A 21,581-nucleotide genomic window follows, 5' to 3' on the forward strand; every position below is an offset into this window, starting at 1 on the left:
GTCAAGATGGCGGAGAAGTAGCAGCCTGAGACTACATCAGGTAGCAGGAGATCAGCTCGATAGCTTATCTAAACATTGCAAACACCTACAAATCCAACGGGAGAGCGAAGAGAAGAAGAACAGCAACTCTAGAAACAGAAAATCAACCACTTTCTGAAAGGTAGGACTGGCGGAGAAGTGAATCTAAAACGACGGGAAGATAGACCGCGGGGGGAGGGGCCGGCTCCCGGCAAGCGGCGGAGGAACGGAGCACAAAATCAGGACTTTTAAAAGTCTGTTCCACTGAGGGACATTGCTCCAGGGGCTAAACCGGGGTGAAGCCCACGCGGGGCCAGCGTGGCCCCAGGCCCCGCAGGGTCACAGAAGGATCGGGGGTGTCAGAGTGTCGGAGAGCTCGCAGGTATTAGAACGGAGAAACCGGCTGCAAAGACAGAGCCGAGGACTGAACTCTCAGCTCGGGGTTACCTTGAACTGGTCGCGGGCTGGGTGAGCTCGGAGTGCGGCTAGAGGCTGGGGATACGGGAGTGATTGGGTGCTGTCCTCTGGGGGCGCACTGAGGAGTGGGGCCCCAGGCTCTCGGCTCCTCTGGGCCGGAGACTGGGAGGCCGCCATTTTCATTCCCGTCCTCCGGAACTCTACGGAAAGCGTTCAGGGAACAGAAGCTCCCAAAAGCGAACCCGAGCCGATTACTTAGTCCGGCAGCCGGTAAGGGCGGTGCAATCCCGCCTCGGGCAAAGACACTTGAGAGTCACTACAACAGGCCCCTCCCCCAGAAGATCAACAAAATATCCAGCCAGGACGAAGTTTATCTATCAAGGAGAAAGCAGATTCAATTCCTAAGACAGCAGAGCAATTCCAGAGGAGGAGAAAGCAAAGCACGGAACTCATGGCTTTCTCCCCATGATTCTTTAGTCTTGCAGCTACTTCAATTTTTTTTTCTTTTTTCAATTTTTTATTTTTTTTTCTTTTTTCAATTTTTTTTTCTTTTTTCTTTTTTCTTCTTCTGCTAAATTTTTTTTAAAAACTTTTACCCTTTTCTTTTTTAACGTTTTTTGACTAGTTCATCTAAATATATATATTTTTTCTTTCTTTTTTATATTTTTTTATTTGTTTTATTTTTTAAATTTTTTTCTTTTTTTTTTTTTCTTTTTCTTTTTTTTCAGAACCTGTTTTTTATCCCCTTCCCCCCCCCACAATTTGGGGTCTCTTCTGATTTGGTTACAGCGCATTTTTCCGGGGTCTTTGCCACCCTATTAGTAGTTTATTTGCTCCTTCATATCCTCTTATCTGGACAAAATGACAAGGCGGAAAAAATCACCACAAACAAAAGAACAAGAGACAGTACCGAAGGCTAGGGACCTAATCAACACAGACATGGGTACTATGTCAGATCAAGAGTTCAGAATGACGATTCTGAACATTCTAGCCGGGCTCGAAAAAGGCATGGAAGATATTAGAGAAACCCTCTCTGGAGATATTAAAGCCCTTTCTGGAGAAATTAAAGAACTAAAGTCTAACCAAGTTGAAATCAAAAAAGCTATTAATGAGGTGCAATCAAAAATGGAGGCTCTCACTGCTAGGATCAATGAGGCAGAAGAAAGAATTAGTGATATAGAAGACCAAATGACAGAGAATAAGGAAGCCGAGCAAAAGAGGGACAAACAGCTACTGGACCATGAGGGGAGAATTCGAGAGATAAGTGACACCATAAGACGAAACAACATTAGAATAATTGGGATTCCAGAAGAAGAAGAAACAGAGAGGGGAGCAGAGGGTCTATTGGAGAGAATCATTGGAGAGAATTTCCCTAATATGGCAAAGGGAACAAGCATTAAAATCCAGGAGATGCAGAGAACCCCCCTCAAAGTCAACAAGAATAGGTCCACACCCCGTCACCTAATAGTAAAATTGACAAGTCTTAGTGACAAAGAGAAAATCCTGAAAGCAGCCCGAGAAAAGAAATCAGTAACATACAATGGTAAAAATATTAGATTGGCGGCAGACTTATCCACAGAGACCTGGCAGGCCAGAAAGAGCTGGCATGATATATTCAGAGCACTCAACGAGAAAAACATGCAGCCAAGAATACTCTATCCAGCTAGGCTATCATTGAAAATAGAAGGAGAGATCAAAAGCTTCCAGGACAAACAAAAACTGAAAGAATTTGCAAACACCAAACCAGCTCTCCAGGAAATATTGAAAGGGGTCCTCTAAGCAAAGAGAGAGCCTAAAAGTAGTAGATCAGAAAGGTACAGAGACAATATACAGTAACAGTCACCTTACAGGCTAATAATGGCACTAAATTCATATCTCTCAATAGTTACCCTGAATGTTAATGGGCTAAATGCCCCAATCAAAAGACACAGGGTATCAGAATGGATAAAAAAACAAAACCCATCAGTATGTTGCCTACAAGAAACTCATTTTAGACGCGAAGACACCTCCAGATTTAAAGTGAGGGGGTGGAAAACAATTTACCATGCTAATGGGCATCAGAAGAAAGCTGGGGTGGCAATCCTTATATCAGATCAATTAGATTTTAAGCCAAAGACTATAATAAGAGATGAGGAAGGACACTATATCCTACTCAAAGGGTCTGTCCAACAAGAAGATCTAACAATTTTAAATATCTATGCCCCTAACGTGGGAGCAGCCAACTATATCAACCAATTAATAACAAAATCAAAGAAACACATCAATAATAATACAATAATAGTAGGGGACTTTAACACTCCCCTCACTGAAATGGACAGATCATCCAAGCAAAAGATCAACAAGGAAATAAAGGCCTTAAATGACACACTGGACCAGATGGACATCACAGATATATTCAGAACATTTCATCCCAAAGCAACAGAATACACATTCTTCTCTAGTGCACATGGAACCTTCTCCAGAATAGATCACATCCTGGGTCACAAATCAGGTCTCAACCGGTATCAAAAGATTAGGATTATTCCCTGCATATTTTCAGACCACAATGCTCTGAAGCTAGAACTCAATCACAAGACGAAAGCTGGAAAGAACCCAAATACATGGAGACTAAACAGCATCCTTCTAAAGAATGAATGGGTCAACCAGGAAATTAAAGAAGAATTGAAAAAATTCATGGAAACAAATGATAATGAAAACACAACAGTTCAAAATCTGTGGGACACAGCAAAGACAGTCCTGAGAGGAAAATATATAGCGGTACAAGCCTTTCTCAAGAAACAAGAAAGGTCTCAAGTACACAACCTAACCCTACGCGTAAAGGAGCTGGAGAAAGAACAAGAAAGAAACCCTAAACCCAGCAGGAGAAGAGAAATCATAAAGATCAGAGCAGAAATCAATGAAATAGAAACCAAAAAAACAATAGAAAAAATCAATGAAACTAGGAGCTGGTTCTTTGAAAGAATCAATAGGATTGATAAACCCCTGGCCAGACTCATCAAAAAGAAAAGAGAAAGGACCCAAATCAATAAAATCATGAATGAAAGAGGAGAGATCACAACTAACACCAAAGAAATACAGACAATTATAAGAACATACTATGAGCAACTCTACGCCAACAAATTGGCCAATCTGGAAGAAATGGATGCATTCCTAGAGACATATAAACTACCACAACTGAACCAGGAAGAAATAGAAAACCTGAACAGGCCCATAACCAGTAAGGAGATTGAAACAGTCATCAAAAATCTCCAAACAAACAAAAGCCCAGGGCCAGACGGCTTCCCAGGGGAATTCTACCAAACATTTAAAGAAGAACTCATTCCTATTCTCCTGAAACTGTTCCAAAAAATAGAAATGGAAGGAAAACTTCCAAACTCATTCTATGAGGCCAGCATCACCTTGATCCCAAAACCAGACAAGGATCCCACCAAAAAAGAGAACTACAGACCAATATCCTTGATGAACACAGACGCAAAAATTCTCGCCAAAATACTAGCCAATAGGATTCAACAGTACATTAAAAGGATTATTCACCACGATCAAGTGGGATTTATTCCAGGGCTGCAGGGTTGGTTCAACATCCGCAAATCAATCAATGTGATAGAACACATTAATAAAAGAAAGAACAAGAACCATATGATACTCTCAATAGATGCTGAAAAAGCATTTGACAAAGTACAGCATCCCTTCCTGATCAAAACTCTTCAAAGTGTAGGGATAGAGGGCACATACCTCAATATTATCAAAGCCATCTATGAAAAACCCACCGCAAATATCATTCTCAATGGAGAAAAACTGAAAGCTTTTCCATTAAGGTCAGGAACACGGCAGGGATGTCCATTATCACCACTGCTATTCAACATAGTATTAGAAGTCCTAGCCTCAGCAATCAGACAACAAAAAGAAATTAAAGGCATCCAAATTGGTAAAGAAGAAGTCAAACTATCACTCTTCGCAGATGATATGATACTATATGTGGAAAACCCAAAAGACTCCACTCCAAAACTGCTAGAACTTGTACAGGAATTCAGTAAAGTGTCAGGATATAAAATCAATGCACAGAAATCAGTTGCATTTCTGTACACCAACAACAAGACTGAAGAAAGAGAAATTAAGGAGTCAATCCCATTCACAATTGTACCCAAAACTATAAGATACCTAGGAATAAACCTAACCAAAGAGACTAAGAATCTATACACAGAAAATTATAAAGTACTCATGAAAGAAATTGAGGAAGACACAAAAAAATGGAAAAATGTTCCATGCTCCTGGATTGGAAGAATAAATATTGTGAAAATGTCTATGCTACCTAAAGCAATCTACACATTTAATGCAATCCCTATCAAAATACCATCCATTTTTTTCAAAGAAATGGAACAAATAATCCTAAAATTTATATGGAACCAGAAAAGACCTCGAATAGCCAAAGGAATATTGAAGAACAAAGCCAAAGTTGGTGGCATCACAATTCCGGACTTCAAGCTCTATTACAAAGCTGTCATCATCAAGACAGCATGGTACTGGCACAAAAACAGACACATAGACCAGTGGAACAGAATAGAGAGCCCAGAAATCGACCCTCAACTCTATGGTCAACTAATCTTCGACAAAGCAGGAAAGAATGTCCAATGGAAAAAAGACAGCCTCTTCAATAAATGGTGCTGGGAAAATTGGACAGCCACATGCAGAAAAATGAAATTGGACCACTTCCTTACACCACACACGAAAATAGACTCCAAATGGATGAAGGACCTCAATGTGAGAAAGGAATCCATCAAAATCCTTGAGGAGAACGCAGGCAGCAACCTCTTCGACCTCAGCCGCAGCAACATCTTCCTAGGAACAACGGCAAAGGCAAGGGAAGCAAGGGCAAAAATGAACTATTGGGATTTCATCAAGATCAAAAGCTTTTGCACAGCAAAGGAAACAGTTAACAAAACCAAAAGACAGCTGACAGAATGGGAGAAGATATTTGCAAACGACATATCAGATAAAGGGCTAGTATCCAAAATCTATAAGGAACTTAGCAAACTCAACACCCAAAGAACAAACAATCCAATCAAGAAATGGGCAGAGGACATGAACAGACATTTCTGCAAAGAAGACATCTAGATGGCCAACAGACACATGAAAAAGTGCTCCACGTCACTCGGCATCAGGGAAATACAAATCAAAACCACAATGAGATATCACCTCACACCAGTCAGAATGGCTAAAATTAACAAGTCAGGAAATGACAGATGCTGGCGAGGATGTGGAGAAAGGGGAACCCTCCTCCACTGTTGGTGGGAATGCAAGCTGGTCCAACCACTCTGGAAAACAGCATGGAGGTTCCTCAAAATGTTGAAAATAGAACTACCCTATGACCCAGCAATTGCACTACTGGGTATTTACCCTAAAGATACAAACATAGTGATCCGAAGGGGCACGTGTACCTGAATGTTTATAGCAGCAATGTCTACAATAGCCAGACTATGGAAAGAACCTAGATGTCCATCAACAGATGAATGGATCAAGAAGATGTGGTATATATACACAATGGAATACTATGCAGCCATCAAAAGAAATGAAATCTTGCCATTTGCGACGACGTGGATGGAACTAGAGCGTATCATGCTTAGTGAAATAAGTCAATCGGAGAAAGACAACTATCATATGATCTCCCTGATATGAGGACATGGAGAAGCAACATGGGGGGTTAGGGGGATAGGAGAAGAATAAATGAAACAAGATGGGATTGGGAGGGAGACAAACCATAAATGACTCTTAATCTCACAAAACAAACTGGGGGTTGCTGGGGGGAGGTGGGATTGGGAGAGGGGGAGCGGGCTATGGACATTGGGGAGGGGAGGCGAACCATAAGAGACTATGGACTCTGAAAAACAACCTGAGGGTTTTGAAGGGTCAGGGGTGGGAGGTTGGGGGAACAGGTGGTGGGTGATGGGGAGGGCACGTTTTGCATGGAGCACTGGGTGTTGTGCAAAAAGAATGAATACTGTTACGCTGAAAAAAAATAAATAAATAAATAAAAAGGGAAAAAAAAAAAGTAACAATATTAAGCCCACGATGGTAACATAACATGCTTTTATCAAAAATAATTGTATTTTCCACAACAAAATAACTTAGAGAGAAGGTAGCCTTGTTTCACTTTTTTCCCCCAAGATTTAATGTCTGATTTAGGATAAGACCAGATTTTCTTTCCTGCTTGGCACTCAATCCGTTGTGATGTCACGTGTCTGGAAACCTCTGGAAAACTCCCCTGTGTGCGCACGGAAAAATGAGAGTGAAAAAGACAAATAACATCTTAGTGTTATTACTAAGAGAGTCTTGACCTTGGGGCTCCCCTATGAAGGTCGGGGTCCTGGGACCACTCTTTGAGAACCGTTGGCATAAAACACATAACTTGCTGCATAGGATGGACAGTGGGTCTGGTGTTCCTCCTGGGTCTGTGCAAAAGTTGATGTAACCAAAGAAAGATGTGATGTCTAATTAATTATCATCGTTTCCATCAAACACACAACTGCTCTGCAGTGTCGTCGGAAAGCCCAGGAAAATGACATATGCAGGGTTCAGCCCAGTACCTGTGGCATTATGATTATGTGACAACACTCGTATCAGCATGTGCTGTGAGCATAGCTTAATTATATCCCTGAAGTGGGGACTGATATTTGTCCCAGTTCATAGGAGGAAACCAGAGCACAGAGAGGTGAAGTAATTTGTCCAACACCCCACAGCTACAAGTGGGAAAGCTAGCCTCTCTCCCAAAAAGATTAAAAAATAGGACAGTAGGGGAAATTATGACTGCTCCATGAGGTGTTCTGTTCCCATGGAAAATTATCGATATATCAGAAATATGGAACATAAATGCTCTGACGGAAAGAGCTGGAAAGGAAATAGTCATTACATAGTGAGCAATTACGTAAAAAATCTGTCTATACCTGAAGCCAAATTGGGAGACATTCATGATGAATGAAAATACTAGTTAGGGTGTCAGATTACGACCAATTCTATTATGGTTTTAAACTGTCTCTGTGATTGTACTGTTAATAGAGAGAAAATAAATGCATTCCCGTATTCCGCACATGGACCTATACGTGCCACTGTGGAGAAGCCAATGATACTCATTCTCTCTGACATGTGGTTGAAAGTTCTCCAAAGCCTCCTTTAGACTCTCTGTAAAAGTCTCCACTTCTGCTCTCACCTCCTCATTAAACCCACTCTTCTTCAATCCCTTGCACTGGAGAGAAATAAAATCTGGTTTATTCAATTTGGCCTCATGACAACATCTCTCTTGGAACTGTTTCCGGCTGTTTTTCATTCCAGATGTACAACCTGTACTTGTGGAATCTGCATTAGGGCATGAAAGACACCTTTGCGGGATGAGCTGGAAAATACAATGTTTGGACAGAATGCGCTTTAACTTTTTAAGTGGGGCCTGAAAGATACGCAATGTCTTGGAAACAAGCTGATTTGGAAGCAGAGAACTTTCTGTACCGAAGGCAGACAGGAGAATGTCTGCAAAATAGAAAGTTAAAAAAAAATTAAAAAATTTAATGAATTAGAGTCCATCGAGAGGTGGGTAAGCTAAGGGCACATAAATTAGGACAGATTAGAAGGGGCGATCAACCACAGGAAAGGTCGTAATGAGGAGAATGCAGATTTTCGTGAAATTCATGCTCAGGATGGAGCGGAAGGCTGGTGTTTAGCAGGTGGCACAGGCCAGACATGTTCAGCTCCCTGCTGAGAAGGAACTTGCGTTTGCCTGGGAACAAGGCTCCCTTCCACTGGGTAGCTGCTTTATAATAATCTGGGGCAACACAGAAGGTTATCCCACACTGCGGTAGCAAACAGTTCCCGCTTCCTTTCTTGCATGTATGTTAAAAAAAAAAAAAACAAAAACCTGAAACACCAGGTTCTTCTTCCTTTTTCCCACCCTTCCAGGGACAAACTGGGTGTACATTTCACCTTCTCTTTCCCTCTGCCTGACTTTTGGTCACGTTTGTGGGGGGTACCTTAGAGTGAAGCCAAGGCTGGCAGAGAAGGAAAGGTCTAGAAGATGTGGGAACTGGGGACTCTTCCCCTGACTCGGGTAAGGAAAGAGAGAGAGCGGGAACTCCCCGGCAGGTACCTGGGGCAGCTGAGCCCGGATGTCCTCGGAGCCCATGAATATGCTTTCCAGGTGAGACCACGTGCGCTGCACGTGGAACCAGGCAGAGATGACAGCATCGGCCGTGGACAGCTTCTTCTGCCAGCCAGACACATCCTCCAGGAAGAAGGCAATGTACTTGGACATCATCAGGTTCTGCAGCTGGACTTGGTTGTCCTCCAGCACCTCGATGAGGTCCTCGTCCAACAGCAGCTGGGGGATGTTAGTCCGTGGGTGGGGCTCGTACCGGAATTCCCTGCCAGCCCAGGTGGTCTGCAGCTCCTTCAAGGTCTTCTCCATGGCCATCTCTTTCACAGCTTTGTCTACGATGCTCCGGACCTCGTCCTCCAAGTGGTGCAGCTGGAGCTGCAGGAGATGGGCCAGGGTGGCACCCTCATCCATGGTGAAGGTCGCACCCGTGGCCTGTGTCAGCTGCCTCCAGTGCCTCTCCCGGAGAGCCGGGTTCTGCAGCTCGGCCACTGCCCTCAGGGAGCTCAGGGTGTTCAGCACGGTGCTCTCCAGGCCCGTGAACGCGTCCCAGGTCCTGACCTCCTTGTCGAGGTTCCGGATGTGCCGGGCAAACCGTTTACACTCCCACTCCAGAGCCTCCACATTGACCTCCTTCCACCGGGTGGTCTCCCAGGCGTGGATGCTGGAGGTCACCATCCCAATGGTGTCCCAGAGCTCCTTCAGCCGGCACACCTCCTTCCTGCACTGCTTCAGCTGCCTATAGTCGGGAACGTTGACCTCAAACAAGTCAGCTGCCTCGGAGATGGAGGCCATGGTACATTCCATCCGCTGGATCTCCGCGTGCCTGGCATCCAGAACGTGGTGAGGGTCAATGCTATCAAACCTACGAGACACAACGTGTTCCCTTTGTCAGTATAGTGCCCAGAGGGCTCGTGTCCTGGAATCACCCAAGTAACACCAGCTCAAATCTTTAAGTGCTTAGTATTTCAGCAAAGAGCAGCAATTGTCACCAAAGCCTGGGAAGAAAAGCTGTTCAGGGTAGGGTAAGCACGACCAGCAGCAGAAAAGGTCATTCAAGGAGACCATCACGCTTGGCTCTTTTCTTCACCTCTGAGGAGGTAAGATCACTCCTCTCCTAACCCCTTGTACAAGCACCCTTTAGACTCAGCTTCCACTTGCTGGCTTCTGGAGCGTCTGACACAAGAGGGCACCGTCATGTTACTGTCGATGCTATCTATGCAGCCACAGCTCTGGTCCAGAGCTGCGAGTCCCAGGGGGTCTAGAAGCAAGAGAGCTGGCCCTTAGAGCCCAACCCTAGACCCAATCTGGCATTACTCCCTCTGGAGCACAGGTCCCCAATCTGGGTGTCATGTTGGAACCTTCTGGAATCTCTGAATGCTCTCCATGTCCAGGCTGCTCCTGAGTCCAGTTACATCAGACTCTTTGGGGGTGAGACCCAGGCAAAGGCAGTTTGCTTTCAAGCTCTCCGGCCGGTTCCAATGGGCCAGGTTGGTGTCCTTGACCCTGATGAAGCTCACACTGGTGCACCCCCTTCAGGCAACAGCACCTTCCAAGTTTGGGAACCACAGGTAGAGGACCTTGAAGACCTAGCACACGGCCCTCACCAAGGCCCTGTACAGTCACTGTCCCATTCCTTCACTATGTCCCTTGAGTCAGGCTCCTCAGCTTCTTAAATCCCTCCTCCGAGTTGTGCTTGATCTCCCTTTCCCACTCTGGCCTGCACTCTCCTGCATCCTAGGTGGTCTGCGCTTCTGGACCCAACTGCTATGGACACTGTATCTAGTTTTTACAGCTGTACCTCACATTTTCTCACCCTCTTCTCTCCAGGGCTCAGGGCATGGCCCCACAGTCCCTGACCTTCACCCACTTTACAGTGCTACCCCTCCAGACCAGCATTCCTGGCATAGCCTCTGCCCCAACACAAGAACCCAACATGCAGGGCTGCCTGGCTGGCTTAGTTGGTGGAGAGGACTACTCTTGATCTCAGGGGGTCATGAGCTTGAAGCCCAAGTTGGGGATAGAGATTACTTAAAAATTAAAAACCAGATCAAGAACCCTACACATAAAGGAACCCACGTGGGCAGGTAACATTTCTTGGATCAGAAGAATGCAGAATCAAGGTGTTCAAGGAGCCTCTCATTTTCCTCCCTTAATCTCCTTTCTCCCTGTCAATGGTCTTAGGTTTCTTCTGTGCTTGGAGGGCTAGATATGGGGCACCCTGACTTCAGGGTGAATACATGTTCCTCTAAAATCGGAACAGGGCAGGGGGCCTGGCTGGCATAGTCAGTTAAGCGTCTAACTCTTGGTTTCTGCTCAAGTCACAATCTTGGAGTCATGAGATCAAGCCCCGCCTTGGGCTCCACACTCAGCATGGAGACTCCTTGAGATTGTCTCTCCCTTTCCCTCTGCCCCTCCTTCTCATGCTCTCTCTCTCTTAATAAATCTTAAAAAATAAAATAAAATCAGATTAGGGCACCATGGGGTTCATCATCAAGTGGAAAGTTGAGAGGAAATGAGTGGCTGGAGAGTTGGTCATGTCCTCCAGTCTAACGTGCACACATGTGTGTGTATGTGTGTAACGTATGTACATGTATGTTGGTTGGGTAGTGAGGTGTGGAAGGGAGGAGGACATACAAAGTTCTATTCTTGAATTGCCTCTTGTCTCAGTTGTCTTTGGAAATATTTGACTTGACGGATGGAAAGTAATCCTAATTAAAGTCATTTACCTGAACTGCTCGCCACTTAAGCCTAATTACCATGCAACACAATAACAGTTACGTATACCATTAAGTTAGTGTCAGATTAACTTTGATTCTTGTTAGGTTTGATTCTGCTTGTTCCACCTAAATAGTTCTTGGCTCATGTGCTACAGTTGTGCATTTACATCTTAAAAGAATGAGACTGAACATCATGGCATGTCTTTGCTATTCTCCAGCTCCAGAGAGTTCCAGAACAGAACAGGAGGTTGAAGTCCTCAGAGCTGAAGAGGGTCCTCGTCTATTTAAGAAAGGCACCTTCTCCCCTGGGAGAGCAGTGGAAAAAGAACCAGAAGGAAAGCGACCAAAAGGAAACCTAACCCTAAGCCTTCCACTCATCTTCGTGGCAAGTGGTCCAGCAGGAAAGCTCACCATGCATGAGTGACCCTTCTGCTTGGTCTTCATTTCCAAAGACTAACTGTCAGGGTGCATAGGTTCTATTTTTTATCCTGACCGAAGTGACTTGCAAAACGAATTTTGCCTCTTGCTGCAGAAGATCTGCCAGACAAACTCTAAAAGTCCACATTGTTTATCTTATTAATGAGGCATAATTTAGAATAACTTGTTAGGTAAGCTGTGAGCTCCTAGAGTGTTTGGGGGTTTACACAGGAGAAAATAAGTGGTCTTTCTCACCATTCTTTCCTTAGCACATGCCAACACCCTTAAATCACTATCGGCTCCTCGAATATCTGGAAGAAGGGATCCTTTGTCAAATCTATTTCAAACTTCATCTACCTCTTGGTGTAATTTTTGTTTACAGTTTAAATTTATGGACAGTCATTTGCTGCGCACACATAAAAGTTAATTTGACCTAAATAAGAAAAAGAATCCCTAGATGTAAGGGCAGGTAACCCTCTTCCCATGTCAAAACTCTGGTGCACATTGTGAGGATATTCACAGAGCTGATTAATGTGCCTAATAAACTGAAAGTAGTTCTCTAGACCCTAGGGGAACAATACAGTATAAGAACAAGAAAGCAATCAGAGGGAAAGGGGTGTAGTAAGTCTTTAAAATTGAAATAATAACGCAAAAGTATTTTAATCTAAAAGAGAAATGTCTGGAAAGTTGGGATGAATAGAATGGAGAGAAATGGATATTTGGTGTTCATGTATATGACTGCAGAAAAACCATTGACTTAGGCCTGACCTAGACAGAGGTATGGAGAGAGGCAGAGGGAGGAATACCTGAACTGGATTAATTCTTGGGAAGCCAGCAGGTGAGACACGTTGACCTCAGAACCATACCTGGGCATTCCATGATGACACATGCATCCTGAAACTCCCCTCCCCCGACCTGAACATGTGATCTTCCAGTTCTTTCCATTCAGTGGCCCCATGTTGGTAAGCAGAGGAGTGCTGCCTTCCCCTTACTGGTCCAGGATGGAAGACAGAGAACGGTGCTGGTCTACCTGCTCATCTCCTGTACTCGATCAATCCTGCTGATTCCCCTCCTAAATCTCTCTCAGATCTGCTCTGTCTCCATTGTCATGGCCATGGCTTCAGTCTAGGGCTATTGCTTCTCACCCAGGCTGTTGCCATCACTGTCCCATGGAGCACTTGACCTTGGGTCAGTCTCACTCCATCCCGTTCCCTGCAGCCACGGGATAGTGGTGTTTATACTGTGTTGTCCTCATGCTTAGACTCCTCAGCGGTTAATCATGGTCAAAACGTGGTTGTTTGGAGCTCTTCATTCTCACTTCCATGTCCTGCAATTTTCTTATTGTTCTTACATTCTCACCCTTCTGTGCCTTTGCCCGGAATACCCTTCCCTCCCACTCATCTTTTTCCAAATGGCTAATCTGCATTTTCACATTGGCTCAAGGACCATCTTCTACAGGGGGTGTGGACGGCCACCTCAGGGGAGGTTCCAGTTGGTCACCCAATAAACATGTCTGAGTACTTGTGTCTGAAGTTGTCCCTGAGGTCAGGCAATATGTATTACCTTAAAATCCCAACACTTCCTTCATATTTTGCCAACTCCATTGCTAAGAACACAACCTCTTCTGTTCTATGAAAGCCTCAATCAGGTGAGTCAGACTAACTGGAAGAACAGGGTCAAGCTGAACTAATGACATGTCTTAGGACACTGATATGTCCATGCAAGATTTGGTGACTAATTCTGCCCTCTTTACTCCACTATTGAAGAGACAACAAATGCTATGCAAGCAAGACAGAGGCCCTTCTTTCCTCCTGTCCGCTGTATTGGGCTATCTGGAGAGCTTTGCTTTCTCTAGCTGTCATGCAGGATAGTACCCAAAGGGAGGGTGTCTTCAAGAAAGCTCTCTCAACCATTCACAGAATCTGGTAGCCAGCCAGTTGAAAGCATTAATGGTCTCCATTGAGTTGGACCTCATTAAGATCAAGTGGTTTGACTAAGAAATTGCTGGGTAACCTTGGTCTCGATGTGGGTATGATGACTGGATGTCATGGCATCATTCCTTAAGGTCAAGAAGACTGCACTCAAGGTCAGAAACACTGAGCCAGAGAAGGCCACTAGGAGTGTGGAATGTTCCTTTCACTCAAAGGGGGAAATTCACCTCCAACTTCAAAAGGTGTGGAAAGTCTCTGAAACAGGGTGATAATTTAGCCAATTACTTCAAAGTGAGGGAGCTCAGCTAGGAATATGCTGATACAGCTCAGACTTATGAACTACAGAAGGAAGTCATACTTGAACACGAAGAACCTCAACCCAACTGACCAGACATCACCCAGCATCTGACAGGCTGCAAGACCCTAATGAGACACTCACTTTCTTCTTCCTCCTCAAAGCCAAGATCAGCGTGAACTAGACTGGCAGTCTAATCAGGGACAGAAACTGGCACTCACAGAGGAATGCACTAGGGGCTGCATTTTAGATATTCACAAATGATCTAAAAGGGAAGAAACCAGATTTAAAATCCTTGGCCACATACAGTGCCTTAAAATGTCAAGCACACACATTCACATAACACCAAACTAAGGAACAAAACGAGGCAGGAGTTGATTCACACTAAGACTCCCTTCAGCACTAAATCCACAATTCTGCTCTAGCCCTGATGTTTTCTTGACAAGAAGAGAAACACATCACAATTGAAATAATGTTTGCCTTTCCACGCTGCTGTGAGCAGTTCTTTTCAAAGTATTCTCTTGCAAAAATTCATCTGCATGTCAAATTAACAGATGTGAGCTTGGAAAACCCAGCTAAGAGAAGCAGTATCCTCCCAGCCAGCAGACACAAGTGCTAAGAAAGAAAAGAACAACGCAGCTATCACATTCAAGAAAACACCACCAGCTGATCAATACAGATACAGGATATAACTATGAAGGAGGGATACACGTTTCCAACAGACACACAAAATCACACCAGCAAATGGGCGTTGTTTACTTTCAAGCAGACCCTCTGGGAATCTATTTCCCCAAATATCTGTGGAGTTCCTTTTCTGAAAAAAAATTTTAAGGGACAGTTGATGCAAAGATATTCACATCATCGCTTTCATGGCTGTTGCCCTTGGAGGCTTGTTACCACTGAGTGGTGCTACTCAGCTTGATAACCCACCTCCCTCACCAGCTTTGCCTCTGCATGATCGGTGTTGAATTTCAAAAATTCAGTTGTGCTTCCAAAGGAGAGTCCAGAGAATGGGTCTCAAACATTGAAAGAATGGTCCCAGAAGGAGTTTTGCCAATAGTTAGAGCAATAGATATTTCCTTGGAACAAGTGCACAGTTCCGAAAGCAATTATTCTAGAGGGATCCAGATCTCATTTGGGATTACATTCCCTGGAATGATGGTTTGAAAGGGAACCAGTGACCTCCCCCTACAGCAGCAAGCTTTAAACTCGGCCGCACACTGGGATCACCCGAGGGGCTTTACGAACTACTGATGCCAGGTCTTGGCCCCAGAGAATCTGATTCAGTTGGTCTGCGAGACAGACTGGACATGGGCAATTTTAGAGGCTCCCCAGGTGATTGTGACGTGCGGCCAACATGGCGGTACACTGCCTTAGTCTCGTGACAGATACACGTTCGTCTTATGCAGAGTTGACCCTCTGTCCTGCCTGCCTCTTAATGCACTACTATTGTTCTCTCTAGCCCCAAGTAACTGGGAGACAGGAGCTGCTTAATAAGTGTTTGGTGAGTGAATAACAAAAACATGTAGGTCCTTCCTATCTGCCATAGTGGCAGATTGGACCAACGGGTCCAATTTGCCTGAAACAGAGGGACTTCCCTGGAAGTGTGATTTTCAGCACTAAAACCAGAGCCACCAAGGGAAAACTGGGATGGTTGGTCATTCTCGTGCCCGATACTATGGTATGCACTTGTAAAAATTAGTTCTTTCACTCTATCAACAACCTATGTCAGCAGACACACGACACTGAGAACCAGTTTGTTCCGGTTGGAGCCCCTGCGTTGAGCAGTGGACCAAGCACAGACCCCTGGGACACTTACTTCTCCACCGAGGGAGGATGTGAGCTAAACTTGTCTGTGTCTGTGCAGTGTGGACCCATCTGAATGATGCTGCCTGGTCCTATTGTTGTCTTAAGTAAAGACCACTTCTCACAAGTGGGGATGGGTCTGAGCAGTACTAAGCGGAGACAGAAAGAACTCCATCACCTCATATCCTTTCCTTAGGCTTCCAAAGTGCCTTCCAGAACTATTTTCCAATTCTACCAGCCACTTTTTTAAACCAAAAGTACACGAGTCTGTGAGAATTTAGAATACGAACGGCTTTGTCAAAAACCTCATGTTTGGATCACATGCAGTCCTTCGACAAACCTGAAGACACAGAGTTTCTAGACTTTTGTTTTAAAGGCACGGTTTTGTGCAACCTTTGGTGGTCTCGTCCAGGCCATGACGGGACTCTGCCCACAACAGCGCCACGTTCTAACCAAGACCCGAGTGGGAGGGAAGACTTAACTAGTCTTCATCTGCTAAGAGAATTCAAGAACTCAACTGAAAGACCGTCAGCTACCCAAAGATTGCCATGTTGAAAAAGGAAGGAGCGGGTGCGTACCTGAAGGGGGCTTCCCTGCGGAACTGCTCCCAAAACTCCTGCTGTTCAAGGTCAAAGGCTGAGCACCTCTGGCGGAGGAGGGCCACTTCGTTCGCCTGTAGTGGTGCCACTTGCTGCCTCACGGTGACGGCCATCTTTTTCATGTTGTTCCACTTCTCAGGCAGCTCCTGTGAAGATGACTTCCATGCGGTCAGACCCACGTTGTGCTCCCCCTCGCCTGCAGACCTGACACTGGATGGCACCCGGATGTCTTCAGGTCACCCACAAAGCCATGCCGTGATGTCATGGTGTCATGGGCTCCCTTCCCCTGACCCATCTCTCCCTGGTCGCCTGCCTGCCTGGCTACCCCTCCTTCTGACTCCTCCATACCTTTCTTGCCCTCCACTGCTACCCGGGCAACCTGTGCCATTTTCTGTATTTTCTCAGAGTGCTTGACTATTTTTTTTCATGCTTCACATCTCCTTAGTCCATCTTAACGTTTCTCAGACTTGCTTTTTTGTCTCTGAATCAAAACTTGGCTCATCCCCACCAAGTACCCCCCCCCAAAAAAACAAAACACTTCATTCACATCAATTCTCTCATCTCTTTCCAGCATTGTGCTGCCTCATATTTGAGGAGTTTCCAGAGTGTGATAGAGAGCACACACTCGTCACACAGATAGTTCCAAAACATGAGCCTTGGGTCCTCACCAAGCCCCATTTCTCATTTACCTCAACCCACCTCACCCCACTCTGAAGGTCAGAAACTTTCCCTCTCTTTCTTTTATTCGGAGAACACCCTTTGTACTGACCTCCAGCTGCTTAAACACCATTTCCGGCAATTCCTGTTCATAGGTCTTCAGCAATTCAATAGTCTGCTTTAAGGGCTCGAACATCTCATCAGTGCTGCCCTGTCGTTCTTTCACCGCCATAAGGTGTCCCATAATCTCAACCAGTCCTTTGAAATCCCCTTTTTCAACTTTCTTGAGCATGCCGCTCTCACTATTCTTGATAAACACTTCAAGGTCAGCCAAGCTAAGCAAAACAAAGAGAATGGGAAGAAGCATTTCCCTTCTGCTCCTCAAAAGGAAGATTTATTTCCCCCCAAAATAACAGCTGTCACTGGGGAAAGCTTCCCACAAGTCTAGCACTTTGTGTAGATTAGACCCTGATGCTGAGAATATGGTCCTCTATGGAAGGGTCACGGTGGTGAAAGGCAGAGACCTCCATGCTGGAGGAGACTCAGGAGACAGGACACGTTAGTGGGACAAACCGGTGAAATGTGAATAAGATCTGTTCATTAGTTACTAGCTCTCCACCAGTGTTAGCTTTCTGGCTTTGATAACCGCATTATGGTTAAACAAGGTGGTGTCATTTGAGAAAGATCTGTGAGGGTACAAGGGAACTCTGTACTGTTTTTGCAACTTCTTTTGGTATGTGATGTTATTTCAAAGTGAACTTCAGAAAAAAATTTCAGAAAATTGAAAATAAAAAAATATTATGGTCTCTAAAGTCATACCACACTTGGGTTTAATTTGGACACTTACTAGAGGTGTAACCAAGGCCAGCTCACTTAATATCTCTGCCTCTCAGTCTCCTCACCTCTGTGATTGGGAAATCATTTGCCTCACCAGTTACTGTGGGAGTGAAGCAACATTCAGTTTCTATTTCAAAAATATTTATTGAGCATCTATTACATAAAATGAGATATATCCTATATTTGAGCCCAACCATGCTGCCAGGTTCTGAGGAGAGAATGATAAATGAGGGAAACAAAGGTTCTGTAATCATGAAGTATACATTCTAATGGGAAAAATACATAGGAAACAAATCAGTGAAATAAGTTGTATAGTTTCACATGGTGTTGAAAGCTGTAAGGGGATGGAGACTAAGGATAGCTCTATTTTCTGTGGAGTGGTCAGTGAAGGTCTTTCTATTGAGGTGATATTTGAGCAGGAATGGAAATTATGGGAAGGAGTGAGGCACAGAAAGAAACGGGAGAAGAGCTTCTGAGGTACAGGGAACAGCACGAGTAAAGGCACTGAGCCTGGATTCAGTCTGATGCATTTGAGGAAAGGGAAAAGGTCAGCAGGCAGAAGCATAAGAGGAATGGGGGAAGCACGGAGAAGGGGGGAGGTGAGAGAATCAACAGGGGGTAGACACCACAGGGTCTTGTTTGCCAGGGTAAGGAACCCAGATTTTATTCTAAGCATGAGCATCCTCAACAGGAGAATGGCATGATGTGACATATTTTCAAAAGATCTCTAGCTGGAGGAGGTGATGATGATGGTGGCAGCGTTGGAGGTAGGGAGACAAGAATGGAAACCAGGAGGGCCATTTAGAGACTCAAATGGTTGCCCAGGTGACAGAAGATGATGATGACGATGACTTTGGCCTGGAAGGTGGGCATGAGGAGGGGTCAGATTCAAGATTATTTCACAGGTAGACACTATAAGACCCACTGATGGACTGGGGAGAGACGTGAGGGGATGAGAGAAATCATTAACTCCTGGCAATGGGGTCAATGACAATGCCATGTAAAGACATGGGAAGAACTGAGGAAAACTGGTTTTTTTGGAGGGAGAAGGTGGAAAAGAGATAAGTTTAAAATATATTACATGTGAGATGCCTCACAGACACTAGACATCTACGGGAGGTATCTGTCGGTCAGCTGAATGGAAGTCTCCAGTTCCAGAGAGATGAGGCTAAAAACATAAATTGGGTAGTTACTGCCACACAGATCATTCTTGGCATTGGGTTAGAGATCACCTGGACTAGGAACATAGATATTAAGTTCAGAATTGAGGTTTCAGGAATGCTAATATCTAGAAGAGATGAGCCCAGCCAAAGAGACCAGAGACCAAAAAGACGGGTCCAGTGAGACAGATGAAAAACCACAAAAGGTGAGGTACCCTGAAAGCCACAGGGAGAAGCTGTTGGGGAAAGACGGAATAATCGGCTACACCAAATCCTGCTGAGGGGTATGAGGAAGATGAATATGATGATTACAGGATTCAGCCACTTGACTAATGCTGGCGATCTCAACGAGAGTGGTTTTGGTGGAGTGGTCTAGGAAAAGGCTAATTACAGAGTAATACAGAGAAGAAGCTGGAGATGTGTGTGTCTACCTGTAAGACACACACAATAATATGCATAAATAACCCTTCCACTGAGCCCATGAAAATGCTTAAACATATATTCAATGTCATTTAACAGTGTGTCACTAAAGTGGCACAAAATTAAGGGACTTTAGGAGGCTGAGCCAAGCACTAAGCAGGGGTCAAAGTGGTCCCTCTGTGATGGTTTCTACTGAACCCCGGACACAGTAAGCTGCTATTTTGATTGCTCGTGGGACGTGGGGAACTGCTGACTCAGCCTGGGGCTCACACAAGGTGAAGGGGCTGGTAGGAAGCTGCATGTGAAGTTACAACACCCTAAGGGCAAACAAGAAGTAAATCCACAGCACGGAAAGGGCAAGTATGGAAACTTCCTGCCTTAGCCTGGGAAGCAGACCACTACACATTGAAATGCAGGCGGCCTAGGGATGGAAGAATCCCTCGATGACAAGCAGACACAAATGGAGGAATGCAGACTACACTCCAGTCCTCAAAGAATTCCCAGATGTTCACCAATTCCAAGGAACGTGATGCTTACCCTCAAAAGTCACAAGATACACAAGGAAAAAAATCACCATGAGTAGGAGCCAGCAGAAGCAGTGAAATGAAACCCGCAAAGATTTCAAATGTCAGAATTCAGAATCTGAAATAGCAATATTTCATATTTTTTTTAAATAAGAGTTCCTGTTTAAGTGCCTTGTCAATTGTTTGTGACCCAGGTGGCAGGAAAAAGTGCCTTCCCTATAGTTTCTCAGATAGTAATTCTAGACTGACGGAGAGAAATAACTTCAACCTTCTGAGCACAATGTATTAGTCAAGACAGAAATGCTCTTTTTAGGAATCACCCTTCAGAAGGTTAAGTAAACTCTTACAGTCTCAGTAGGTCTCAGCCACTGCCCCTGACCCAACTTTAAGTTGAAATATAAAATCAGCATTGCCTGAGTCAGGAAGAGAGGCAATTTCAGAGGCTCTCCAAATACACTCAGAATCTGTGATCCTGCACAGATCTTTGCTTTCTGAGAAGGTGAATTCTGAGATGAGAAGTGACAAAACTTACTGAAAATTATGGGCTGTGATGGCATTACTTTGTGAAGAAAGGCATAGCAAAAGCCTTTAATAAATATGTTTCAGCAATTCAAAAATGATCACACTGTGCTACACTGATGGGCAATTCCAGGAGAAGGAAGCTAATACTTTTTGGTAGTTCTTTATGTTACCTTTAATCTATGGCATGTGGAAACAAAACATTTTTAAATTGACAAATCACAAGTTGTTGTAAGATCATCCTCTAACGAACACATTCTAAGACTTAAAAAACGAGTAAATAAAGAAGAAGCCTCAATATTTGAAGAAAGAACAAGAGAATACAAAAAAGAACACACAAAATTATAAAATAACCAAATAGGGCACCTGGGTGGCTCAGTTGGTTAAGCATCTGCCTTCAGTTGGGTCATGATCTCAGGTCCTGGAATTGAGTCCTGCTTCGGGCTTCCAGCTTGGCAGGGAGCCTGCTTCTCCTTCTCCCTCTCTGCTGTGCCCCCTCACCTATGCTCTCTCACTCTCTCAAATAGTCTTTTTTTTTTAAAGACAGTTTCTTTCTTTCTTCCTTTCTTTTAGATTTTATTTATTTATTTGACAGACAGTGATCACAGGTAGGAAGAGAGGCAGGCAGAGAGAGGGGAAGGGAAGCAGACTCCCTGCCCAGCAGAGAGCCTGATGTGGGGCTCGATCCTATGACACTGGGATCATGACCTGAGCCAAAGGCAGAGGCTTTAACCCATTGAGTCACCCAGGCACCCCTCAAATAAATAGAGTCTTAAAAAAATAAATAAAATAACCAAATAGAAGGTCTAAAACTAGAATGTATTCATTAAAGTTTAAAGCCCAATGAATGGATTAAACAGGAGATTTAAACAAAGCTAAGCAAATCAGACAGCTGTGTGATAAAAGTGGAAAAGTTATCTAAACTGCAGTGCAGACAGACAGCTGTAAACTCTGTTAAAATATGTGGACGATGGTGAAAAAACATCTCATGTAAATTTCCTAAGAGCTCAGAAGAAACTGACAGAATGGGCAAGAAGCAATCTCTGAGATCCTGGCTGAGAATTTTCTTGAACTGCTGAAAGACAACATGAGTTCAAGAAAACCCAACAAATTCCAGGTGGAATTAA

At 44.3% G+C, this 21,581-nt stretch overlaps 1 protein-coding gene across 1 annotated transcript in view; it reads right to left on the minus strand.

Annotated features, from left to right (window-relative positions):
• The window catches only part of DNAH9 (dynein axonemal heavy chain 9), a 326,713-nt gene that overhangs the window by 231,570 nt on the left and 73,562 nt on the right, over positions 1 to 21,581 (minus strand). The window contains 3 exon segments of the mRNA XM_045984493.1: positions 8,564 to 9,434; positions 16,317 to 16,483; positions 17,107 to 17,329. Of these exon segments, the coding sequence (XP_045840449.1) occupies positions 8,564 to 9,434; positions 16,317 to 16,483; positions 17,107 to 17,329 (1,261 nt within the window).

The sequence above is a fragment of the Meles meles genome, chromosome 18 (assembly GCF_922984935.1).
Source record: "Meles meles chromosome 18, mMelMel3.1 paternal haplotype, whole genome shotgun sequence".
Taxonomy (NCBI): Eukaryota; Metazoa; Chordata; class Mammalia; order Carnivora; family Mustelidae; genus Meles; species Meles meles.